The sequence below is a fragment of the Pristis pectinata genome, chromosome 2 (genome assembly GCF_009764475.1).
Source record: "Pristis pectinata isolate sPriPec2 chromosome 2, sPriPec2.1.pri, whole genome shotgun sequence".
Classification (NCBI taxonomy): Eukaryota; Metazoa; Chordata; class Chondrichthyes; order Rhinopristiformes; family Pristidae; genus Pristis; species Pristis pectinata.
Window position 1 is genome coordinate 57,937,759 of NC_067406.1, and position 27,941 is coordinate 57,965,699.

Consider the following 27,941-nt stretch of genomic DNA (forward strand, 5'->3'; position numbering starts at 1 on the left):
TACCAGGTCTTCTTGGGATATGATGTGCACACACATGAAAGACAGCAAGCTGGCACAGTGGTATCAAATGGCATGTGACACACACCTTAAAATCATGTGCAGAAGTCATTTATGCATGAGCTTGAAATAGATCAGATAATGGATACATTTATAGGAACCTGCAGATTTAAATGCAAAATTTTTCTTCACCGTTCATGAATGTGATAATACTACCCTTTGACTATATTCCCTCCAGGTATAATCAATGTTTATACAAATGAAAATACTTAATGCCTACTGAATTACAAAGTGTTGCTGTGTTTCTTTGTGAATGCCTCCAAATTCTTGTTCAAATAATTGACACTGACAAGGCAGAAGGTTAAATAGATGTCATTAAGTAGAAAAATTCCACAGCAACACCTCACAAAAAGCTTTCTTACATACATTGTAACTCAATGCTACTCTAACAGTTAATACTGATCACTGTGAATAGAATTAAGAACATAAAATTGTCTTGCTAGCCAGGCACCTCAAACAGATTTAGGCATTCTCGAGTGCCTTCACAAGGCCATCTAAAGATGAGGTTTGTTTGGCGGCCAACATAATACCTTTGTGAGTGACTTTGCTTTGGCTTGAAACTCAACACCAGGATTAACAGGTTTCAACTTAGTTCTGGTGCTCAGTTTCAGTTCCAACATAGCTATTTGGTCTGAGTGTGGAAAAGTACCTACATCACAGGTATTCACAGTGTAGGAATTAACTCTTCAAAACTCTAATGGCAGCTTTATCCATCAACAATGAGCAAGATTCTGGAAATTTAAGGTTTTTAAAATCACATAAACTCCTACCAACAAAGGTACGAAAATCACAGTAATTTTAGCATTTTTTCCAATTACTTTAATGGGTTATGTTCCAGAAATTACAATGGACTACACTCTTGTTTTGGAGAATTTACTTTTACGAATTTAGATAAAACTTGTACAGTAAATATGAGCATTTCCAAATGTCTTAAAACTTCAAAATACCAATGTCAAATCACAAAACTTTCTTTTGAGGACTAAGTATTAGCATTATGTTAAAAGAACTAGAAGGCACCATATGCTACCTTATAGTAGAATTCAACTGCACAAAAGTGGAAAAATACATCTTATGATTCTCTCAAAATTTATTGTTGTATTCTCAGACTGTTAAGCCATTTTTCAGTAGAAACAGTGATTTAGATCCTTTAGTTATGTATCCAGCAATGACAAGGTTTTTAATAATGACTGATGTTTTACACTCAATTATTTTTCCTGCACATAAAAGTAATATGCTCCAATCACTTTTTTATCCTTCCCAAATTTTAAACTAATTTCTATAATGTCTCATCCAAACCAATTACTTGATTTAAACTTCAAGATAGAGACTGAGACATCACCAATATACTAAATGCACGTGATGACCAGGAGAAGCACTGTGGAGGCTGCAGTTGCCTCCTAAAGGACCCAACTTCCCATGCTGTCTGCCCAATGCTAGACCTGGTCCTGGGAATCAGGAAACAGAAGAGGCCTGGACGCTAATGACCAGTCATGGTTCATTGAAGAGCCTAATACAGTATACTAGGAGTACTAGACTAAAACTAAAACTTGAGTATTGCGTTCAATTCTGGTCACCCCATTACAGGAAGAATGTGGAGGCTTTGGAGAGGGTGCAGAAGAGGTTTACCAGGATGCTACCTGGATTAGAGGGCGTTTCTCTGGAGCGGTGGAGGCTGAGGGGAGACCTGACAGAAGTTTATAAGATAATCAGGGGCATAGATGGATTAGACAGCCAGCATCTTTTCCCCCCCGAGGGTCGAAATGTCTAATACTAGAGGGCATGTATTTAAGGTGAGAAGGGCCAAGTTCAAAGGAGATGCGTGGGGCAAGTTTTTTTTTTACACAGGTAGTGGTGGGTGCCTGGAATGTGCTGCTAGGGGTGGTACTGGAGGCAAATATGATAGAGACATTTAAGAGGCTCTTAGATAGGCACATGAATATGCAGAGAATGGAGGGATATGAACTTGTCTAGGCAGAAGGGAATAGGTTAGTTAGGCTTTTAATGACTAGTTTAATTAGGTTGGCACAATATCATGGGCCGAAGGGCCTGTTCCTGTGTTGTTCTATGTTCAATACCAACCTGGTAAAGTTAAAGCACAGGACTACATTGATGCTGAACAGCAGAAGCAGCATGTAATAGGTAAAGCTAAGTAGTTCCATACACAATTGAACAGATCCAGATTCTGGGCTCCTGTAACATCCAGTTCTGAAGGGTAATGTCCATGGAGAGAAGGCACCATGGACATATTTATTCTCAATGATGCAGAAGCCCAAACTAAGTACAAAAGAAAAGGGTGACTGATGAGTTTGTAAACATCAATGAGAAGTACTGAATGGGATGATCTATCTCTGTCTCCTCCTGAGATTCCCATCACGGAAGCCAGGTTTTAGCTAGATGGAATAGCTTCAACACACTTCATGTGTTATCAATAAATGACTAAACACACTGGTTACAAAGGACATGGACCTTAACAACATTGCAGCTGGAGTGCTGTTATGCTCCAGCACAAAGCTCATCTCCAGCCAAGATTCTCCAATACAATGATAATATTGACATCTTCTCAACAAAATGGAAAACTGCCTAAAGTATGTCTGGCCCATAAGGAAAGCAGGATAAATACAATTCAGTCAATTACTGTCCCATTAGCTGACTCTCAGTTATCAGAAAGTGATTGAAAAAGTTAGTGTTATGAAATGGCATTTACTCACCAAAAGCCTAGTCACTGGTGCTCAGTTTGGATTTACTAGGGCCACTAAGCTCCAAGCCTCATTATAGCCTTATTCTAAACATGACAAAAAAGCAGAATTTCAAAAAGGTGAGAGGGAATGCCTTTGGCATCACGGCACGATGACCTAGGCCAGAGTAAAGCTGAAGTTGATGGAAATCAGAGGAAAAACAATCATACACTGGAGTCATATTTATCACAAAAAAAGATGGTTAAGGTTGTTGGAGGCATTTTTAACTCAGATATTCTGCTGCAAAAGGAAATATATCAATGTTCCTTCACTAATAGTGGGTCAGAATTCTGGAATTCCTGACATAATACATTTTACTATCAACTATGGAGGTTCATGAAGGCAACTAACACCACTTCCTCAAGGGCAATTAGGGATGGGCTACAAATATTGGTCAAATTAAAATAAAAGATATACTAAATCATTGCAAGTAATGCTCAAGGAAATAAATGTATGAAATAAATTTTATATGATTGACCGCATTTCCCTTTAAGAGCTCAATAGCAAGTCAGAAAAGACTGAAAAGTGTACCCTAAGACATTGTAGGAATCAAGGGAAGAAACTGCTGGGGCCCTAGCAGAGATTTTTGTATCTTCCTTAGCCACGGGCAACGTACCAGAGACTGGAAGGTGACTAATGTTGTGCCTTTATTTAAGAAGGGTTGCAAGAATAAGCCAAGAAAGAACAGGCTGGTGAGCATAAAGTCAATGGTGGGTAAGTTATTGGAGGGAATTCTGAGAGACAGGACATACCTGCATTTGGAAAGGCAAGGATTGTTTAGGGATAGTCAGCATGGCTTTGTGTGTGAGAAATCATGCCTTATGAACTTGAGATTTTTTGAAGAGGTGACTGAGAGGATTGATGAGGGCAGGGCAGTAGATGTTGTCTACATGTATTTTAGCAAGGCTTTTCACAAGATCCTGCTTGGTAGGCTGGTCCGGAAAGTGAGATCACATGGGATCCAGGGTGAGCTAGCCAATTGATTACAAAATTGGCTTGATGGAAGGAATCAGAGGGTGGTAGTGAAGGGTTATTTTTCAGTTTGTAGGCCTGTTACCAGTTGGTATGCTGTAGGGACAGTGCTAGGTCCCCTGCCGTTTGTCATATATATTAACAATTTGGATGAGAATACAGGTTGCATGATTAGTAAGTTTGCGCATGACGTCAAAATTGGTGGTGTGGACGGTGAAGGAGGTTGCCTAGGCTTACAACAGGATCTAGATCAACTGGGAAAGTGGGCAAAAGAATGGCAGATGGAATGTACTTCAGACAAGTGCAAAGTGTTGCATTTTGAGAGGTTAAACCGGGGCAGGACTTGCACAGTAAACAACTGGGGCCTGGGGAGTGCTGTGTAACAGAGAGAACTAGGGGTACAAATACATAGTTCCCTGAAAGTGGTGACACGGGTACACAAAGTGGTGAAAGAGGCATATGGCATGCTTGCCTTCATCAGAAGGGGCAATGAGTACAAGAGTTGGGACATCATGTTACAGCTGTACAGAATGTTGGTGTGACTGCACCTGGAATATCGCATGCAGTTCTGGTTGCCATACTTTCGGAAGGATGAGATTAAACTAGAGGGTGCAGAAAAGATTCACAAGGAAGGCTTGAGTTATGAGGAGAGACTGGATATGCTGGACTGATTTCCTTGGAGTAAAGGAGGCTGAGGGTTACCTTATAGATGTTTATAAAATCATGAAGAATAAAGGTAATGTGGATGGTCACAGTCTTTTTCCCAGGATAGGGGGGTCTCAAACTAGAGGGCATAGGTTTAAGGTGATAGGGGAAAGATTTAAAGGGGACCTGAGTGGCAGGTTTTTTCCACACAGAGGGTAGTGGGTATGTGGAATGAGCTGCTAGAGGAAGTAGTCAAATGCAGGCAAATGGGATTAGTGCAGGAAGGCACCTTGGTCAGCGTGAACAAGCTGTATAGTTTTGTGACCGATCTGCTTGGTCATGGCACACTATATTCTCTTTCTCTCTCTCTCTCTCTCTCTCTCAAAAGAAGGCCTTTCACCATTCCAACTTCAAATCTTGACCGGTGAAATTGTTAGACTATATTCATGTGGCACAACTATTCTACATTTTTCTTGCTAGTCTTTATATTATAAACTCAAAACTCTTCCATGTTTCTTATCTCACACTAAGTCCTCTTCACCCACTACTCTAGCTTTCACTGACCAACACTAGATTCTCATGTCTGAATTTCATATCTTTTAAACCCCTTCATGGGCTCTCCTCACCCTAACTAACTCCACATTCAGTACATCTTGTCCATTTTCCTTTCACTTCATCACTTTCAGAGCTTTCTTACATTGGAACCACAATTCTGGAATATATCTTTCTTGACCCTTTGCCTTTCTTCCTCTCTCTTCTTTAAAAAGTTCCTCTAAATGTTTGGTCTTATCTTTTAGATTTTTCCTGGCTTGGTATTCAATTCTCAAGTTGTCTCTACAGAGCACCTTGGAATAATTTTACATGAATGTAAACAGAAGTGTAATTTTGTTGGACAATATGCAGTGTGTTGCAGTACCATGCTATCATGTTTTGAAGTGCGGCAAAACTAAGAGTGTGTACAACTTTAAAATGTTTACAGCTTAATATTGTTTGATAGAATGCAGTATTGAAATATGGCATAGATATTCTCCCAACTCTCAAAATTTAAAAGAAAGTAAGAAAAAACAAACTTCCAGCTTACATTGAACTTCTCCGTTGCTGCACCTGCCTTTGATATTATAAATGGAACTCAATTTAAATGCATGAAGCTTTAATGGAATTATAACAAGGCTTGTGGTTCACAAAAAGCAATGCAAATTAAACACTGCTGATCATAAATATAAATAAAAACATAAAATTCCAGAAATACTCAGCTAGTCAGGTAGTATCTGTGGAGAGAGAAACAGTTAGCATTTCAGATCAATGACCTTTCTTCAGAAGAAGTATTTCCAGCATTTTGTATTTTTATTTCAGATTTCCAGCATTTGCATTTCTTTTTGATTCTGATCAGAAACATCCTAGGTTGTTACCATGGGTTCACATTTGACCACAGATATCGTAAATTCACAATGAATAGCAAAGTGGTAACAAGTTATCAAGAGAGTTTTACTCACCCCTATCACACAAATTTCGAAAGAGTCTTGAAGAGCCCTTCCATACTGGCGGAGTTTCTGCAAGCATATTTTCTAAGTCCTGTAAGTTACATTTGGAAATAAAATTCCTCATGAAGAAAAGTACTTTTTCAAAAATTTCTTTTTTAAGTAGTTATTTAATTACAAGTCTACATAGTTTCTAGAATATTTTATTAAAGATGCTAAGTATATTTCTACTCAACAATTTTCTGATCCAACATTGATCAATTAGGTTTTGTGAATGTTGGAGGTATGCTGACAGGTTCAGGACCTGAAATGTTAACTGCTTTTCTTTCCATAGAAGTGGGCTGACCTGCTGAACATTTCTGTTTTTATTTCAGATTTAAGGAGTGTCTTAAAGGTAGAGAAGGAGAATGACAAATGGGAATTGAAGTAGGGAATTATACAACTGAGATCCCAGTGGCAAGGCAAGTGGGGAATGGAAGACCAGACTGGAGAGGTAAGTGATGTGTAATGCTGATGGTGGATTACAGAGATGGGAACAAGTGGGGGTAAAATACATTCATGAGAGTTACACACTTGCAGCATTAACTTTGAATGAGCTGAAGTCTACAATGGCTTAAGAATGACACGCTAGCCAAGAGAGAATTGAAATAATTGAAACTAAAGGTGACAAAGCAAAGGGATAAATGAACACAGGAGGCCAAATACATACATAGAGCTGATACATTTTAAATTTATTCAATCTACTAGCTGTTACATTAACAGAAAAACAATACTACAAAAGTTTCTTTTGCAGTTATAGAACATAGAACATTACTGCACAGTACAGGCCCTTCGGCCCATAATGTTGTGCCGACATTTCATCCTGCTCTAAGATCTATCTAACCCTTCCCTCCCACATAGCCACATGAATGATAGAGAAATGGAGAGCTATCTAAGGGTCTCTTAAATGTCCCTAATGTATCTGCCCCTGCAACCTCTGCCGACAGTGCATTCCACACACCCACCATTCTCTGTGGGAAAAAAAAACTTACCCCTGACATTCCCCTTTATATCTTCCTTCAATCACCTTAAAATTATGTCCCCTCGTGTTAGCCATTGTCACCCTGGGAAAAAATCTCTGACTCTCCACTCGATCTATGCCTCTTATCATCTTGTACACCTCTATCAAGTCACCTCTCACCCTCCTCCTCTCCAAAGAGAAAAGTCCTAACTCACTCAGCCTATCCCCATAAGACATGCAGAGCGTAATTAACCAGACGATTTTCTGTGGTAGCTTTGATAAAGTTACTTTGGATAATACTAAATGTGGACATACATATGAAGTCATAGAGCTAGTCATAGAATTGTACAGCACAGAAATAGTCCCTTCGGCCAACCACATCCATGCTGACCTTCTTATTCATCAACATTCCATTTGCCTGCATTAGTCCATGTCCTTCTATGCCTTGCCTAAGTGCCCACCTAAATATCTCTTAAATGTAGTGATCACATCTAACTCCACCATCTCCTCTAGCAGTGAGTTCCAGATAAAAACTGGAATAAAAAAAGAAGAAAAAATCCTTTCAAATCCCCTTTAAAACATCATCTTCTCACCTTGAACCTTTGCCCTCTTGTTTTTGATACCCCTATCATGAGGAAAAGATTCTGACTATCTACCTCATGCCTCTTATAATTTTATACATCTCTGTCAGGTTACCTCTCAGTCTCCTTCACTCCAGGGAAAACAAATCCAGTCTATTCAATCTTTCCCCATATCTAAAGTCCTCCAATCCAGGCAACATTCCATCGAATTCCCTCTGCATTCTCTCCAACGCATTCACATTGTTCCTGCAGTGTGACAACGAAAACTGCACACTATACTCCGTGTAGTCAGACCAGTTTTGTAAAGTTGCAACATAACATCCGAAACTTGATATTTTATGCCCTGACCTGTAAAGGCAAGCATGCCATATGACTTCTTTATTGCCCTATCTAACTGTGTTGCCCCTTTCAGGGAACTATGGATATTAACCAAGATCCATCTGTTCAGCAACATTCCTGAGCGCCCTGCTATCTACTGCATATGTCTTACCACTGTTTGACTTCCCAAAATACATCACCTTGCACTTATCGGGATTGTATGAAGGGTTTAAATATGTTATTTAGTATACAAACATATGAATATATGAATTGGGAGCATGTATAGACCACTCAGACTTAAGCCTATCCCATCATTTAATCAGGTTACAGCAGATCTGATTTTAGCCTCCTCCACATTTCTGCCTATCCTCAGTAATCTTTTACCTCCTTGCTTTTCAAGAATCTATCTACCTCTGCCATATAAATATGCAAAGACTCTTGTTTGCACTTCCCTTTTAAGAATAGTTCGGAGGACTCATGACTTTCTGAAAGAACCAAAAAATTACCTTATCTACCTTCAGGGGTGAACTCTTCTTCTCAGAGACCCCTAGCTCTAGTTTATCGCACAAGTGGAAGCATCCTCTCCATATCCATCCTGTCAAGACCCCTTCACAATCTGTATGCATCTGATATATCTACTGAATTTATTTAAAAAGAAAGCTATGTTTTTAACCCCCTCTTCTGAGCTATTGATACTTAACATTAATAATAATGTTCTAAGCAAAAAGACTAAATATTTTTGACTTAATTTCTGCCAATTATTGCTTCTGTGACAATGCAATTATTTCCACAATTTACAAGTTTTAAATATGCCACAAAATCAGTTTAAATTTATACAGCAACTTGCAGTTTCTGAATAGGCATTGAAGAACTTTAAATATGCTTTGTCCTTTATCTTTTGACAAACAGAATTTGATTTTAGTTTGATACATTATATAGGCAGATGAGACTCCTAAACTCTTTATATCTTTGATCAAAGTTTGTGTACTGTCACTGTTTTTGTGTCCGGAACCTGTAAAGCAAACAGTGCCATATATTTGATGTCGATAATGGGATTAGAAAACAAAAGTGATCTTTTGATAAACAAAGGAAGGAACCTGTTTTTTGTTATGGGGTGAGAACTTGGTTTGATGGCTAGTTTTCCAGCCAGAAGTGAAAATTAGTCCCATTGTCTCATGATCACTCACCTGCCTTGAGAGTGATTTCCGAGGCTTAAAACCTGCAAAAGAGAAGAGTTATTTCATTTCTTGAAATATGTTAACTGTACAGATAATACCAGTATCCACATATTAAAATTTTTAAAAATTCAATGTTTATTTATTTTTAACACCTGAGCAGAAAAGATTGTGGACTAATTTGATGATTTTTGTGACTATATTTGAATTATGAGATACATTATGACAGATTGTTTTCACTCATTAGTGAGATAGCAATAGGGCATATTTAAGAGACTCGTTGAAGAGTCTAGAAATCCTTTAAAAGAAAGGATTCTAAAAGAACCACATGAATTGGTAGGTAGAAAATTTCACACCTGTAGATGAAGGCATGATCACCCCTGGTGGATTGATTAATTAACTTCCACTAGAGAAGTTCAACCCAGGTTCAAACTTGATCTTGGGTGTTGTATGTGGAATTTGCATGTTTTCCCTGTGACTGAATGGGTTTCCTCAGGTACTCTGGTTTGCTACCACATCCCGAACATGTGTGGGTTGGTAGGTTAATTAGTCACTGTAAATTCCCCCTAGTTTGTACATGAGTGGTCGAATTTGGGAGGAATGGGACGAGAATGTGGGAAGAATAAAAAATGGGATTGACGTAGCATTAGTGCAAAGTAGTTGTTGTTGGTCAGCGTGGACTTGGTGGGCCGAAGGCCTGGGTTCCATGCTGTATTTCTCTATAACTCTTCGAGGAGGCAACAGAATCAGGGAGAGGTGAGGCTTTGGAGAGATTTGAAAACAAGGAAAAGAATTTTAAAATTGAAGCATTGCCTGACCAGGAGTCAATGTAGATCAGGAGCCAGCACGGGATTAGTAAGCAGAGACCATATGTAAATGAAACATGCTACAAGAAGTCACACGCAAAATTTTGGATAAGTTCAAACTCATGCATTCGAAAAATGGGTGGCCTGCCTTGGGAGTATCCAGATTGTCATCTATGAAGGTAAAACAGGCACAAAGGAAGGATTCAGTAGCAGTTCAGCCAGGGCAGAGCCAGAGGCATGCAATGACTCAAAGGTGAAAACAGGCAATCTTGGTGACAAATGGATATGTGGTTAGATTAAGACACCAAGATGGTGATTGTGAATGGTCTGGTATAGCTTCAGACAGCTTTCCAAGAGAAAGCTGTGGTATTAGGTTGGGAAAATAGTTTATGGCAAGGACTAAAGATAATTGTTTATGTCTTCTAAATATTTAGTTTGGAATAAATTTCTTCTCACAATGGAAACTACATGAGAAGGCAAAGACTGAGGGGTGAATGCATTCACCAAGTAGAGAAAATGCAGCCAGATTTAGGATCTTAAACACCCTGATCTCTTTGGGTTTACAAAGCAGCATAAATTGATTCTGTGATTCACCAAAGGTACAGAATCTCCACGGTAGCCTTAGATGGTGGCAATGTAAATATATTTTATATTTCTTTAATTTGAGGACTACATAAATTTCACATCTCCCAATCTACATATACACTAAAATCTAAATGTGCATGGAATGATACATTCCATATTGTCCCCCAGTTGGCTTTCTTCCCAAGATGGTGGACAAAGTGATCACAAGCAATCATGACCTGAGGTGGAGACAGAGCAGATGGCTGGGTTGGAAGGAAGATGATACCACTTTACCATGTATATATAAGTGGGACTTTCATTCAAAATAATTTAGAGACCATTCCTCCATTCTACCTCTACAGTGCATGCCAGCTGTAGCTAAAGTGCTCTCTTCTACAGTAGTAGCATCAGATTAGAACGAAAAAGCCAAAGAAAATGTTCATGCAAAAGGAACATACCAGAAAGTACTGGCCAGCACTGGTTGAAAAGATCAGAATAATAGTTCTTGTACATGGGCCAAAATTGCCAAGAATGTGGAAAAATAATACACAAGCTACTTGCATTGCTTTATAAGTGCTTTTCCATGCGGGGCTTTGTAAATAATAAAGTTATCCAGAGAATTCTGAGCACAAAAGCTTGGTTAAAAAACTAAAAAGTTTAGGAAAGGATTCTCAAAGATTCAGCTTCCAACAGCAGAAAATGCTGTTACCAATTTAGTGATTAAAGCAGAGATAGCCAGAACTAGGGGAAAGCAGATATGTCAGAGATTTTTAGGGTTGGAATAAATTACATTGACAGAAAGACAAGAATGAGGGTCTTAAAAATAAGAAAGTGAATTACAAACTTGCAGGGTTATTTAATGGGGGGGAGAGAGAGGGGGCTGGCGATACAAGTTAGATGGGAAAGTTGTTTACAGGAATAGGGGATGAGGATCAAATCTGCATCTGAGCATTTCATAACACTGGTGCACAGAAATACCTTTTCATTTGTTCGTGCTACTGATGATACAATTATGACAATAAATTACAGACTTTTTTCCCCCCATATAAAAATATGGATTACTTTTCCCAAATGGATGCTTACTGCTGTCAGTCTAAATGTTTCAAGTAATTTTTCCCCCATGATCTGAGCTCCTTATGTGGTCTCCCACTTGCATCTAGGCCAAACATTTCCAATGTAACCAAATAGAAAATTTGGTTGGATAATAAAATATTTAAAAAAACAATCTAGACCGATACATAACCAATGGAAAATGGGCAATAGCCATCTATCAAGACAACAACTAGCAAAACGCGACCAAATCAATTGAACACAGTTTTAGAGCATATTCTAGAAAGTGAATGAGATTTGTGAATTGGACAGGGTGCATAAATAAACAAAAGTGATCTTCAAAATTTGAACAGTTTGTTAGCTAGGTGCTCTGAGAGTGCAGTTGGGAATACTCTTGCACAGTGTGACCAGCATATTTGGAATTTTCTCATTCATGTGAAAGTTCCAAATTTACTTATATACATAAGGCTAAATGTTAGCAGATCAACTTAGAAGGGCCAGCATTCTCCCAGCAAGTTCTTTCCAAAACACTGCTATAATAATTCATCCAATCCTTCCCACAACAAAAAAACTAAACTACATCAGTATCAGGACTAGGCTATTCAGGCAGTCAAATGTTCTCCAACCAATAAGCTCATGATTGACATTAAATTGATTTCCTTGCCTTTATTCCATAAACCTCTATTAACCTTTAAATGAAACACTTTACTAATATCATTACTTAAAACTTTTCAATTTTAGTTTCTAATCCTTGTTCTACATTTTCCAACAAAAAATAGCTTTTTGCTATTTATCCTATCAAATTATTTACTCTTATTAGAGCACGTCAACTACATCATTACTTTATCTTCTGAACTCAAGGGAATTCAAGCCTAATAAATGCAAACTGTACTGTTTCTTTCAGTCCTCTCCTGTTGTATCCCATAACAATATTTTCTTGTCTACCCAGAAGTGCAAGGCCTCCGAAAGGTATATGATCTCGTGTGCAACAGAACAGGCTGCCTGTAAAGTGCTGTATTACTTCATCATTTTGGATATATTACAATTTCTAAATCTATATTTATAATTAAAATGCAGTAAATGCATTGCTTTCTTAATTTAGCCAATTTAGATTCATTGATAATTTAAGCTCTAAATTTGAACGTTATTTTATACATTTTATTTAATTCAAATCACTGAATAATTCCATGCTGTTTAGCATGAAAATGACAGAATTATAAATAATGCGAAAGATTCCATATATATCCCATACTGACCACAAAATTAATACATTAAAATACACTGTTCAGAAATAAACAAGAACGTATCTCAAATAATAACTGTCCAGATGTTTCTTCAATGCCAACATTTAAAAGCACTCAAAATAATCCAGTCATGTGATTTATTTTTAAAATGTATGTTCTATATCTAGGTGCAAAAATATTACACTTTCTAACAGAACTCAGTGAAAATCCAGGTGCTAGGGTCAAGGATGTCTCAGAGCGACTGCAGAATATTCTCAAGCGGGAGGGTGAGCAGTCAGAGGTCATGGTGCACGTTGGCACCAATGACATAGATAGAAAAGGGGAAGAGGTCCTAAACAGTTAGTATAGGGAGTTAGGAAAGAGGCTGAAGAGCAGGACCTCCAAGGTAGGAATCTCTGGATTACTCCCGCTGCCACGTGCTAGTCAGGGCAGGAATAGGATGATAGAACAGATGAATGAGTGGCTGTAATGGTGCAGGGGACAAGGTTTCAGGTTCTTGGATCATTGGAACCTCTTCTGGGACAGGGGTGACCTGTACAAGGAGGATGGATTGCACCTCAACTGGAGGGAAACCAATATCCTGGCTGGGAGGTTCACTAGTGCTACTCGGGAGTGTTTAAGCTAGTTTGGCAGGGGGATGGGAACCAGAGCACTGGGTCAGAAAGTGGAGGGATTGAGAGGAAGGTAGATGTCAAGGCCAGTAAAAACAGGCAGGAGCAAAGTAATAGACACGATGGGACGAACAGTTTGAAGTGTGTGTATTTGAATGCTAGGCGTATTATGGGTAAGGATGATGAACTTGAAGGATGGATCAGTACATGGAACTATGTTGTTGTGGCCATTACAGAGACTTAGTTGAGAGAAGGACAGGAATGGGTGTTTAATGTTCCAGGGTTTTGATGTTTTAGAAAAGATAGAGAGGGAGGTAAAAGAGGGGGGTGGAGTTGCACTACTAATCAGGGACAATATTACAGCTGAAATCAGAGGGGACATAATGGAGGGCTTGTCCATGATATGAGTAGAACTCAAAAATAAGAAAGGTGTGATCACTCTGATGGGATTATATTGCAGACCCCCCATAGCCAATGGGGCATTGAGGAACAAATATGCAGGAAGATTAGGGAAAGGTGTAAAAATAATAAGGTTGTTGTTATGGGGGACTTCAACTTTTTTTAAGATAAGATCTTTATTAGTCACATGTACATTGAAACACATAGTGAAATGCATCTTTTGCGTAGAGTGTTCTGGGGGCAGCCTGCAAGTGTCACCACGCTTCCGGCACCAACATAGCATGCCCACAACTTCCTAACCCATACTACTTTGAAATGTGGGAGGAAACCGGAGCACACAGAGAAAACCCACGCAGATACAGGGAGAACGTACAAACTCCTTACAGACAGTGATTGGAATTGAACCTGGGTCTCTGGCGCTGTAAAGCATTACGCTAACTGCTACACTACTGTGCCTGCCCTGTTTCCTAATATAAACTGGGACCTCCTTAGTGTAAGAGGTTTTGATGGGGCAGAATTTGTTAGGTGCATCCAGGAGGGTTTCTTAAATCACCATGTTGATAGTCCAACTAGGGGAGGGGCCGTACTGGACCTGGTGTTGAATAACGAGCCTGGCCAGGTGATCGACCTCTCAGATCAAGAACAGTTAGGGAACAGTGACCACAAGTCCTTAAGTTTTAAGACAGCCATAGATAAGGGTAAGTATGCACCTTGCGGGAGAGTATTAAATTGGAGCAGGGCAAACTACAGAACCATTAGGCAGGAACTAGGGAGAATTAATTGGGAACAGCTGTTTTTGGGCAAGTCCACATCTGACACGTGGAGGGTGTTTAAAGACCAACTGCACAGAGTACAGGACAGGTATGTTCCAGTAAGGAAGGATGGACAAAAATGGCAAGGTAAGAGAACCTTGGATGTCAAGAGAGGTGGTGAATTCAGTCAAGAAAAAGGACAAGTATGTAAAGCTTAGGAAGCTAGGATCAAATAGAGCACTTCAGGAATATAAAGAAGCCAGGAGGGGCCATGAAAAGTCCTTGGCAAGTGGGATTAAAGAGAATCCCAAGGCATTCGATACATACATCAAGAGGAAAAGGATAACTAGGGAGAGGGTAGGACCACTCAAGGATAAAGGAGGGAACATGTGCTTGGAAGCAGAAGATGTGGGTGAGGTCCTTAATGAGTGCTTTGCATTAGTATTTACCAAGAAGGACTTGGAGGACAGAAGCATGCTAATATGCCAGGGCATTTCGAGATAAAGGCAGAGGTAGTGCCATGTCTCTTAAAGAGCATTAAGGTGGATGCTTCCAGGGCCTGATGGGATATACCCCAGGTTATTGAGAGAGGCAAAAGATGAGATTGCTAGGGCCTTGACCACTGTTTTCGTGTCCTCTCTAGCCACAGGTGAGGTCCCAGAGGACTGTCGAGTAGCTAATGTTCTTCCATTATTCAAAAAGGGAAACGGGGATAATCCTGGTAACCATGGACCAGTGAGTCCCATGTCAGTGGTAGGGAAGTTACTGGAGAGGATACTTAGGGATAGGATTTATGAGCATTTGGAAAACCATAGCCTAATTAGGGACAGTCAGCATGGCTTTGTGCAAGGCAAGTCATGTCTTACTAACTTGATTGAGTTTTTTGACGAGGCGACGAGGATGATTGGTAGAGCTGTGGATGTTGTCTACATGGATTTTAGTAAGGCGCTTGACAAGCTCCCTCATGGGAGGTTCATCCAGAAGATTAAGATGCATGGGATCCTAGGTGAATTGGCCATTTGGATTCAGAACTGGCTTGCCCATATAAGACAGAGGGTAGTGGTTGATGGGATTTATTCTAGCTGGAGGTCTGTGACTAGTGGCGTTCCTCAGGGATCCGTCCTGGGATCTCTGCTGTTTGTGATGTATATAAATGACTTGGATGAAAATGTACATGGGTGGGTTAGTAAATTTGCAGATGATACAAAGATGGTGGCGTTGTGGATAGAGTAGAAGACTGGCGAAGGATACAGCGGGATATGGATCAATTGCAGATATGGGTGGAGAAATGGCAGATCAACCCAGCCAAATGTGAAGTGTTGCACCTTGGGAGATCAAATGTAAAGAGACAAGACTCTTAACAATTTTGAGCAGAGGGATCATGGGGTCCAAATTCATCGCTCCCTGAAAGTGGCTAAACATGTTGATAGGGTGGTAAAGAAGGCATATGGGATGCTTGCCTTCATTAGCCGAGGCACTGAGTTCAAGAGTCAGGAAGTTATGTTGCAGCTTTATAAGACTTTAGTTAGGCTGCATCTGGAGTATTGCATTCAGTTCTGGTTGCCCCGTTATAAGAAGGATGTCGAGGCTTTGGAAGAGGGTGCAGAAGAGGTTTACCAAGATGCTGCCTGGACTTGAGGGCATGTGTTATGAGGATAGGTTGGACAAACTTGGGTTGTTTTCTCTGGAGTGGCAGAGGCTGAGGGGTTTATGAGAGGCATAGACAGAGTATACAGCCAGCATCTTTTCCCCAGGGTTGAAATGTCTAATACCAGAGGGCATGCATTTAAGGTGAGAGGGAGAAAGTTCAAAGGAGATGTGTGGGACAAGTTTTTTTTACACAGAGATAAGATATCTTTATTAGTCACATGTACATCAAAACACACAGTGAAATTCACCTTTTGCGTAGAGTGTTCTGGGGCAGCCCCCAAGTGTCACCACACTTCCGGCGCCAACATAGCATGCCTACCACTTCCTAACCTGTACGTCTTTGGAATGTGGGAGGAAACGCATGCAGTCATGGGGAGAATGTACAAACTCCTTACAGACAGTGGCCGGAATTGAACCCAGGTAGCTGGCACTGTAATAGCATTACGCTAACCACTACACTACCGTGCCTGAGCGGTGGGTACCTGGAATGCACTGCCTGGTGTTGGTGGAGGCAAATATGATAGGGGCGTTCAAGAAGCTCTTAGATAGGCACATGAATGTAGGACAAATGGTAGGATATGGACATCGTGTCGGAAGAAGAGATTAGTTTAGTTGGGCATTTTATTACTAATGAAATTGGTTTTGCACAACATTGTGGGCCAAAGGGCCTGTTCCTGTGCTGTACTGTTCTATGTTCTATATTCTAAAATTAAAAACACAGGATCTAATTTTAAAGGAAATTACAATATTTAAATGGACATTTAATGCATTTAGTTTGAAATAAAAATAAAGTTTACATAAATATTTGCATAAGTAACATATCCAAAGTATTGTTTTCTTTATGGATCAAGATAATAAACGAGCAATGCTCCCATTGACTATAATTGCCTATCATCAATGTACTTCACACAATTAGATTTGCTATGTACATAAATGCAGTTTTTTATGACTAGGGCATAAAGCCATAAATTTCATTATACTTGCATCACATCTTCAGAGTCAGGACCTTGCAAGAACCTAAACAAACCGAGATTAGTGTCCAATAGGAATAGACGTGCATGCAAGTGCTATAGACATAGACTTTGTGCAACAATTAAAGGAACGGCTTATTGCATATGCTATGTGGGCTCACAATACAGGCAATAAAAAATTATCGGTCTTACAAAAACACTCTCAGAGCTGAATCTTGAGCAATTACTTGATCCCTGAACACAATGATCCAAATTTTCTATCAGTAGCAAGGGGATGCTGCTCACTAATGATGTTGTTGAAACCTGCCCAAAAAAGGTTAAGCAGGCTCTGTGGTTTGCTTTTCCCTATTATAATCTGATTTGCAATGAGGTAGGTTCTGCAAGAGATCTGTGGAATCTCTGAAAGGTTCCACATATCAAAGACTGAGCAGCAAATCTGAATGAAGAATTCAGATGGACAACAAAGAAGCGAAAAGCACTAATTTTACCCAAAACATTTTACAGAAACCAAAATAAAGATTAGGATATATACAGTGAAGCCATAAACTGGTAAAAATAAATCCACATACATTAAATTAGTCAAAATTTATTCAAAAACAATTCCTCCTTAGTCTGTCTTAGCACAGTCTTAAAAACTCAGCATCTCACTCAGCAAAGATTAACAGTATTATTTTTTTACAGCAAGAATAGTATACAAGCAGTTGATGTTTAAGCTATGACATAGATTTGGTGTTGATTACACCTTAAGACAGCAACCAAACCTGTGGAGAAGCAGGCCAATTCTGGATTTCTGCATTTAGCTATAAATATGCAAATGTCAGTAGCTGTCAGATTTACAGTAATTATAGTGAACTTCAACTGCAAATTCTGTACTAAATCCTAAACTATTTGGTATTGGCATATTATCATCAAGTGTACCGAGATGCAATGAAAAGTTTCTGATATTTGACTGTACAGGATGTCTGCTTACTGCAAGGTTGTACAGTCTCATTGATTACTTTCATAAAAGAAAGGAATTAAAAGCATCTCTTTTATTGGTGCAGTTTGCATAATTTCTGATTATTAGTTTATCTTATGAATCCCAGCAATGGTCACATGAAGGATGCTTTGGATCCAACTGAAAAGTAATACCTCATGCTGATGCTCTTCTGGAAACAAGCACCAAATTTGTTTTTCTCCTTAGGAGTTACGTAGAGATGGTGATTAACAATTTAAGTCCTTATTTCCTCTGAGCCAGCCAGAATCACATATATACTTTCCTTCCTCTATGTCTTTTGGTTTATAAGGGATCTCTTCACCATTCTTCATCTTGATTCAAACTGACACTGTTCTTCGCCAATTGCTCCTCTTTAGTTCAACTAGATACCATCATCCTAGCTCAGATACTGCTAAAGTTCATTATGCCCACATCAAACTCTTACTTCTAGTTTCTACACATTTCCTCCTCTCTCTTTAAACATACTTATTACAACACAGGAGGTGGCCATTCAATCCAACAAGAACTATGCCAACTCATAAAACAGCAATCCTACTAGTCCAATTTCCCTTCATCTTATTGCCCTGTAGCCCCACAGCATATTCTCTCTCATGCCTTCCCATTTTGTATCTTCTGCCAATTAACCTGCCAGCATGTCATTCGGATGTGGGAAGAAACCATTTAGTCACAGGGAGAACATGCAAGCTCCACAAAGACAATAATCAAGATCAGGATCATACCGGGAACCCTGGAGCTATGAGGCAGCAGTACTAACTGCTGTGCCTCTATGCTGCTCTTCTTCATTACTATTTAGTTCCAGAATTTTTTCTGCTGTTCATAATCTGCCCCTTCCGATGTAATTTATTCCAACTTTCATCCAGCCTCACACCAAGTCTTTTGACTACTTTCTGTACTCCACACAGTAGGTGTATACTGTAGATATTAACTTTTGACAGCAAACACTGATCTTGGTTGAGTTCCCATAAAGTTACTGATCACAGGAAGAGCTGATAGGTAGCACACGTGAACAAGTTATTTGTGGCTGGGCTAAATTCTGTGTGAAAGTCCATGCAATAGTGCAGTGATTTGGATTCATGGCTGCTGATGGGCAAACAGAAGTGGGTTGGAAAACCTAAACCATACCTTGACAGTTGTTTATCTATGTCAGATAAACAACTGTCAAATCAAAGCATTATACACTCAGCAGCTCCTGTCTATTTTGCAAGTTGCTTCCCTATATTGAACCAAATTCTGGGGTGGTGAAAAGCCCAAGTTCTAGGTGCAAGGACAGTACTGCTCACTGCATGAGGATTTAATGCAGTCAATACCTGTAGTCACAAGCCACAATACTCAAAAAGACCCACCCAGGCATCTCCATAGTTTCTAGATACAGACCCCAGCCTGCTCTCTATTATCCGCAGGATTTACTTTCCAGCCCTATAATTTTCGACATTTGTAAAATATTTTCTGTATTTCCTTCTAAATTACCCAGCCTTTAATCCTTCATGTAACCTTCTTCCATTTTCTCCTGTACCCTGATTTTCCCATGAATTCGATTCCTGATATTTGTTCTAACATTTTTTTCCTTTTTTAGTTAAAGTTCAACCTTGTTCATTATCCTGGGAGCACCAGCTTTGGATGTCTCTTAATTCATCTTCATAGGGAAATTGTTTGTTCTTATCCGAGCTATACCTACCATCAAGGCCTGCCATTGTTCATTCACTGCTCTTTTAGGCAGTGTTTCTAGTCAACCTGTACAAGATCCCCCTTCAAATCACTGAAATCAGTTCTCCAGCTGAGTTTTCTAGTTGGACATTTTTACCTTTGATTTTTCCTTGTCATGGATCTATAACATAATTATGTTTAAAGATAGCTCTGATCATTTTAACCAGATGTTATTGCATTAAAACAGTCCACTTTGTTCAAAAACTGGATCTAGTATTGCTCTGTTCTAGAAATGAGCATTAAAGATCTCTGGAAATACTTTAGAAGTTCTTTATCTTCCTTTCCCTTTTATCATCTTTCCCAACCTCAACAACAAACCCCCAACCCAAGACCATTTCTCCTTCCAGTCCAGATGTATTAGGGCAAATTAAGTGCCCTTTATCTAAGTTCTGTTTTTTTCACTTTCCTCCAAAATTTGCATTTAACATCCAGCAAAATAGCAGCTCCTTTTCCATTCTTTAAAAATAGTCATATATGAAATCATTTTGAGAACTCAAATGTACTTACTTCTTGGTTCATCTGTTGTGACAGATTCAATAAAGTCCTGTGGGGTCATAAAGAGCTGCCCATCATATTCCAGTGATGTAAACAGTCTAAATCTTTGTTCCTGGGAAGAAACATATAGTTCTACATCTTCAAAATCAGTTTCTTCTATTGTGTTCTGAAAGATACAAAATTAAATGCTTGTCTCATGTTTTTGAATACTGGCATTTGTATTTCTCATACTGTAGTTGCAACACAGAATGATGCACAAGTCATTTATGCATGAAATTTCATGTCAGCCTATTTGATCTAATTTGATTATCATGTTTCTTAAATAAATGAAGGTCATAAATGGGCAAAATCACAAAGCACACTGTTGTTTCAAAGCCCACATAAAAGATACAGCAACAGGACTTTTCCTTCTGAGCTATATAACAATGTGTCTTATTAATAACAGAAAGCAGTGGAAGTTTAATACAACTGGGAAGTGATTTCACTTTGCACCAACCACCAAGTAAACATGGTTAATCCAGTGTTGTGGCCTAATTTGATAATGAAGACATCCACTAAAGAAAGCAGTGCCAAACTATTTGGGCTTGACGTATCAAAAAGATAAATTCTCTAAACTAAGTGCAACATTTCAACAAATGGTAAGACTTGGATCTAATCAACAATCCCGCCTAATCTCAATCAAAGGGTTTAGATAATTGGGATCTAAATCTAACTGCGGGGAGTGAACTCTTTTCCCTGTCCACTTTCAGTCACCTGCATAACTCTCTCTTACATAAGATCACTGAAATAAATTGTGTTGATGACCAGCAATTTCTAGTTGAAATGCAGAAGTCTGGGATGAGCTAGAGGTCTATTACTACTGCATCTGACCGTTTGCTCTGGTGGGACTCACCAGATAAAAAGGATATGATAACAAAAAGACTGAATAATTTATATTCTAGAAGTCGGAAAAAGGATAATGTCCCTTATGACTTTCATGTTGATCACCTAAGCATACAATAAATTGTGCATTATTTTTGAATGTCTGTATTTGGCATCTCTGGTTTAATTTTTCATGCTTTTAGGAAATGGACCACACAAGTTTTATCAAAAATCTAATGTCAGAACCAATATTTTTCATCTAAAATACATTTAATGTATTATCAAATAAAAATTAACAAATTACTTAGCTGCTCTTTCCAGTCACGATGAGTGTATTGGAACTAAAGTGAATTAGAATTACTGAGAATTACAGTGTTTGAAAACAAGAACTAAATATCTTAATTTTGGTAAGTGATGTACTCACTTCATTGAAGTTTACTGCAAGTAGTACAGTACCAGTGGCTCACATTTTGGAGAACAATAAGCTTTTCCAATGTTAATGGTGTCATATTGCATGACATCCAATAGCTGCTACTTTACCGGGCAACTATGCAGCTTTAGTATCCATAATTGCTGTTTTTGATTAAGTAAATGAAATTCCTAACAATCGAAATAAACACCTAAACAAAGGCCATTAAACCCAAATATTAATTTCTCGTCGCTCTCCCAGTATGGCCTAACCTATTGACTCTTCTTAATTTTGTTTTTTTTAATTAAGATAATTAGCTTGTCTTGCATGGTTGTTGACAGCTTAATTAGGTGGGGTGGGGGTAGCTGGTCTCCTCTTACATGTATAGATCCACCTCTAATATTCTTAATTGTTTCTACAAAACAAATGACTACCCTTTCCTTGCTTGTGTGTCAGTTAGCGGTACAATCTTGTTCAGATCTCTTGATATTGCCTGTCTTATCAACAAAAAATTCCTTAAACAACTAATTCATCTCCATCCTGCCATTTTCTCCAAAGTCTTGAATACGCTGTGCTGTTCCCGACAAACGATGATAACAGCAGACTGCCTCATCATCACCTCTCTCAATTGCTCCTGGGTATCCAAGATAACAACCTACCTGTCCAATACCTGATATGGGATGAGCAAAACCTTCCCCATTGGTAAGACTGAAGGTACCATCTTTGGTCTACAGCATAAAATCAGCTCCCTAGCCACTGACTCCATCACTTTGCTAAAAGCAACTATTATGTGGCTTGATCAAAAGATTTGCAATCTTGGTGAAATATAACACAACAATAGCATCTGACTGCATATTTGTAACATAAAGAACATCCAGCTCAACTCTAAGTCCCACCTTTGCCCAAGCTCATCTGTTCCTGAACTCCTTTCTACTTCTAGGTTGGACTATCCAAGAGTTCAGACTAGTCTCCCACCTTCTATCCTCCATAAAGCTGTGGTTACCCAAATTCTACTGCACGAGTTCTAAATCAGACCAAGTCTTGTTCATCCATTTCCTGTATTCACTAGTTCTGCGAGATGTGCTCCTCCAATTTGCTCTCAAACATTCCAGATTTTAATCAACATTTGCAACTGTTCCTTTGTTGCCAAGGACCAAAACTCTGTAATTCACTTCCTCATCCTCAATAACTCTCTTTCTTCCTTTGTCATAAAATTTCTTAAAGTGCCTCAGCATCAAATTCTGTTTGATAACATTCTTACATGAAGCCTTGGAATACATTAAAAGTGCTGTACAAATGCAAGTTGTTATTGTTGATTAAAGTTTTTACTACTCCTCGAAGTTTGCCTTCAATTTGAAAATTTTGGCAGCAGAGTGGTAATTCTGTGGTTGAATTTTGATTGTATAATCTGACTACGTGCAACAACTTGGTTAGGTATATAGTTATTTTACTTCATTTTTCTCTTTTTCTACTCAACAGATTTTCTTCAAATGAATTAAAAAGCATAGAGCAAAATTTGTTAAACAAAAGTTACTGAGGGAAAATGTATAGTACCTTTCTTAAAAAAAGCATGCAGAGAAGAAATGACAATGCTTAGATACATTGCTTTTTCTTCTAGGTATCCTAGGAAATGGAATAATCTTACATAGGGGATACAGAAACAGAGAGAGGAGAGAGCGAGGGACACGGGGAGATAGGAGGGGACGGGGGAGAGGGGGAGGGGGGAGACACCGAGGGACAAGATAAGACAAGACATCTTTATTAGTCACATGTACATCAAAACACAGTGAAATGCATCCTTTACGTAGGATGTTCTGGAGACAGCCTGCAAGTGTCGCCACTCTTTCAGCACCAACATAGCATGCCTACAACTTCCTAACCCGCATGTCTTTGGAATGTGGGAGGAAACCAGAGCACCTGGAGGAAACCCACGCAGTCATGGGCAAAACTTACAAACTCATTACAGACAGTGGCCGGAATTGAACACGAGTCTCTGGCGCTGTAATAGCATTACGCTACCCGGTACACTACCCTGCCTGCTCTTAGGAATAGTAAAGGGAAAAAATAACTGGTGAGAGTTGTCTATAGGCCACCAAATAATATTACAGTGGCACAGGCAATAAACCAAGAAATAGATGTAGCAGAGGATGCGGAGAGTCTACAGAGAGATATGGATATGTTAAGTGAGTGACCAAGGGTCTGGCAGATGGAGTACAACGTTGGTAAGTGCGAGGTTATCCACTTTGGAAGGAAAAATAGAAGATCAGATTATTATTTAAATGGTGAAAGATTGCAGCATGCTGTTGTGCAGAGGGACTCAGGAGTGCCTGTGCATGAATCGCAAAAGGTTGGTTTGCTGCAACTGTACAGGGTACTGGTGAGGCTAGAGGGACACCGGGGGTAAGATGCGAGAATGGACTGCAACAGCTCCAGGTGGTTGGTCCCAATTCTTCCCAAGGGCAGTTTGGCCAGGAGTGTCTGGAGGAGACATTAAAAGAGTTTTCTGCTGGGAAAATAACAAATTTTTAGATATTTACATGTCAGGAAGAAGATTATTCAATGCACATTTTGATTTTCAGTAATTGTAAGTGACACCTGCCAGCAAAAACTCAAGCAGATAGAATTTGGCAAAATATACTCAATAATCAAATGATCTAAACAATTCAACTGGCACTAAAATAAACCAGAATTTACATGTTAAGTCATGAGAACTTCAAATATTGTCACATGGAAGTGAACAATCTTTGCCATGAGTTTACCTAGCTCTTGATAATCACCTACTAGCTCATAAGTTTGGATATAAACAATAGAAGTAGCGATTTCCTTTTGAGCATAATGTCACACACCTGTGGTTAACAGCATTAGCCAAGTATCTAATGTAATGCCACAAGAAGAATAACAACTGCACAACCACCTTTAGGTATTTCCCCAGTTTACAGCTTAAACCTATTTGTTGCCACAGGTGTACATTTATTATAGCTAAATGCAATCTATGCTTTCAAATTGGAGTCTTCTCAATTAATTGAGATACAAGCAACTTACAACATGCCTGATTTCCTTATGGTAGACTCATCCTTCAAAAATGTGTATAAGCATTTCTGTCTTACAGTATTAAATTATAAAGCCATTTCAATGGTATTAGCTTTGCCTCCAATTTCTGTAACCTTCTCCAGTTCTGGCTTCTTCAGCATTTGCATTCCTCCACTATTACCAACTCAAGCTTCAGCTACCTAGCTCTACAATTCCTTTCCAAAGTTCAAAACTTCTCCACCTCTTTCACCCCTCCTTAGAGTTGTTCCTTAAAGCTACTTTAATAATACTTATGTGGCTTGGTATCAAATTTAGTTTGATACTTCAATATAAGTGCAAGATATTGCTGGTAAGGCTCTCACCTTCAGGTAAATGCTCATCAATTCAAACCCTATGTGGTTACAGATTATAAAACCTTCACAAATATCTTTGAATAAATCATATGCATTAAATTTCTTTGAAATGCATCAATTTTTACAAAAACAGAGGGTCCATTTTGACCCAGTAACTTCAAAGTGTAAGACTAGCTTGTTAACTGCTTTATTTTTCAGTGACGTTGGTTGAAGGAGGAAAATAATGGGTGAATTTCCTCATCATCTTTGATCAGTAGCAAGGATTTTTTTTTACATCCACCTGAATCAATTAGAAAAGACAGGAACTTGATTTAACATCTTATCCGAATGAAGGAACGGTATAACTACCTAGGAAATTTATCAATTCACATTGGGCTTTTGTCCATTTCCTGTTAGTATAAAATAGCAGGTGTTTTTAAAAATTTCACACTACTGATTATCTATACTGAATGACCATTAGAGCCATTACTGATCTTAAAGTACAATAAATGCCCAGATAAATTCAGAGCTACATTTTCTAACCAAACAATGTGAAACACTTTCAGAATTTAAAGTTCATTTTAATTCAAGTTCTTGGAGTTATCCTGTCCTCACCCCCAATTCCCTTCTGTCAAATTCTTAAGCAATTTCAAATGAAACACAGCAATAGATGTTCCTTATAAGTAGGTTGCACTCTGTATCATTATCTTAAGTACTAACGAAAAGCAAGGTTCACTGCCAATACGTTGTCTCACATTACCTTGAACTAACACCATTAAATTTTTACTCAGATGTTTCACATTTGGTTTTCCCATGACAACATGATTGACTTCCAGATAAAGAATTCACAACCATTCAAGGGAAACAGGTGCCAAACAATTGTATGAAGCCTCAAGGAAGTAAACAGACAATTTAATCTTTCATCTTACTTAATACAACACAAGCCTTTCATCACACTTGGACATGCCCATCAAGTGATAATGTTTGCCACTTATGGTAAATGTTGAAAAATTGCCTTCAATCAGTCCAGAACGACCCAATACATCAATAATTTTATCTTTGTATTAGAATAAAACACAAACCAATGGAGCATAGAATTAAAAAATTTGCATTGGCAAGAAAGTATGATCATAAACAATTAAGATAAGATATCCTTCTTAGTCTTTCTGCCTTATGATCTCATGATCACACTTCCTATTGTTACAAAAAAATTTAGTTCACAATCTCTGAAATGAGAAATTAATGAACATTTACAAATGACATGGCTTTGATTATCTTCTTTAAATTAAAAAGACAAAAGTGCCAAATGTAGCAAAGGCTATTAGGATGACACATAAATGATTCTGATTAATATTGATCGATACTCCAGGTTTCTTTAGAAGTTGCCATTTCCAGTTAAATTGTTTAAGAAAACTAGAGAGAATAGAACTTTAGGTGCAAGATGTTTGAGGTTTAACAAAATACAAGAATCTTGCTTTGACCAGATTTTTCAAATTCTGAGTTCTTTTCAGCTGATAGCCAAAAACTAGCAATGTCATGTTTGACATTAATGCACAAGCAAAATGCCTCAGAGTTTTTGATAGTAATAAGTACGTGCCATCATTAAAGTCTAGATAAAGAGAAATTTCCAGCATTCATTGACTCCACTTTAAAAGGTAGAAATTAGGAAATCTCTCTCTTTAAGTTAACTTATTGCTTCTGCTGTCTATCTCAAGAAGTTTTGCTATATTAGCATCTCACTAGACACTTTCCAGAGAAATACATGGAACAGCATGAAATCTACGATACCTATGTGATAGAAACTTATTGAACATGCAAGAAAAAAATCCATTTCCGTCTAGTTGAAATTTTAGTGCTGTAATTAATGTTAAACAACTTCTCTGACACTGAAAATTAACAATTATCAGTGTGAAAACACATTCCTTCAGATCTTAATCACTCAAGATTTGAATCATAGAAATGTCATAACATGAGAGTGGGCCATTTGGCTCACTAAGTCTGTTCCAGCTCTTAGAGGTAGAGTCCAATCAGTCCCATTCACCTACTCTTTCCCAAAAGCCCTCAATTTCCACCTTGAATTTATTAAATTATGCTGCCTACAAGACTCTATGTGGTAAAGAATTCCAAAGATTCACAACTCTCCAAAAGAAATTTCTCATCGGTCCGAAATGGGCATCCCCTTATTTTGAAACTATACTCCTTAGTTCAAGACAATCCCAATAAAGGAAATATCCTTTCAGCATTCATGCTGTCAATCTTCATCAGAATCTCATTCGCTTCATTATTTCCTCTCATTCTTCTATACTCCAATGAGTATAGATCCAATTTGCTCATCCTTTCTCTGTACGTCAACTCCTTCATCCCTGTATATCCTAGCAAACCTTGTCTGTGCTGCCTTTAAACACATCCTTCCTTAAGTAAGAAGACCAGTATTGTACACAGTATTCCCGATGTAAATCACCTGTGCCTTGTAAAGTTGCATCAAAACTTCCTTACTTTTATACTCCATATACCTTGCAAGACTAACAACATTTCTCTAATTACTTGTAGTACCTGCATGCTAACTTTCTGTTTTTCATGTACTAGGTCCCCAGATCCCTTTCCCACAACATTTTGTTATGCCAGCATTTAAATATTTCACTGAATAACCTCACATTTTCTCACATTATACTCTATCTGCCAACTTCCTGCCCACTCACTTCACCTAACTTTTTTTTATTATCATTCATTCGGGGGATGCGGGCTTCACAGACTTAGCCAGCGTTTAATTGTCCATCCCTAATTTCCTTGAGAAGGCGATGGTGAGTTGCTTTATTGAACTGCTGTAGTCCTTGAGTTGTGGGTATAGCTGCAACTGGTATTGGTATGTTATTGTCACTTGTACCGAGGTACAGTGAAAAACTTGTCTTGCATACTGATCGTACAGGTCAATTCATTACACAGTCCAGTTACATTGGGTTAGTACAGAGTGCATTGAGGTAGTACAGGTAAAAACAATAACAGTACAGAGTAAAGTGTCACAGCTACAGAGAAAGTGCAGTGCAATAAGGTGCAAGGTCACAACAAGGTAGATCGTGAAGCCATAGTCCATCTCATCCTATAAGG

The 27,941-nt window shown here is 38.6% G+C and overlaps 1 protein-coding gene across 4 annotated transcripts in view; it reads right to left on the reverse strand.

The window, feature by feature from the left end:
- Positions 1–27,941, reverse strand: part of micu3a (mitochondrial calcium uptake family, member 3a) — a 102,291-nt gene that overhangs the window by 61,788 nt on the left and 12,562 nt on the right. For all 4 annotated transcript variants that reach the window (XM_052010070.1, XM_052010071.1, XM_052010068.1 and 1 more), the window contains exons 2-4: positions 20,217–20,370; positions 8,974–9,005; positions 5,903–5,981 (exon numbers count right to left, since the gene is read on the reverse strand). In XM_052010070.1, the coding sequence (XP_051866030.1) occupies positions 5,903–5,981; positions 8,974–9,005; positions 20,217–20,370 (265 nt within the window). The remainder of the gene's footprint in view (positions 1–5,902; positions 5,982–8,973; positions 9,006–20,216; positions 20,371–27,941) is intronic.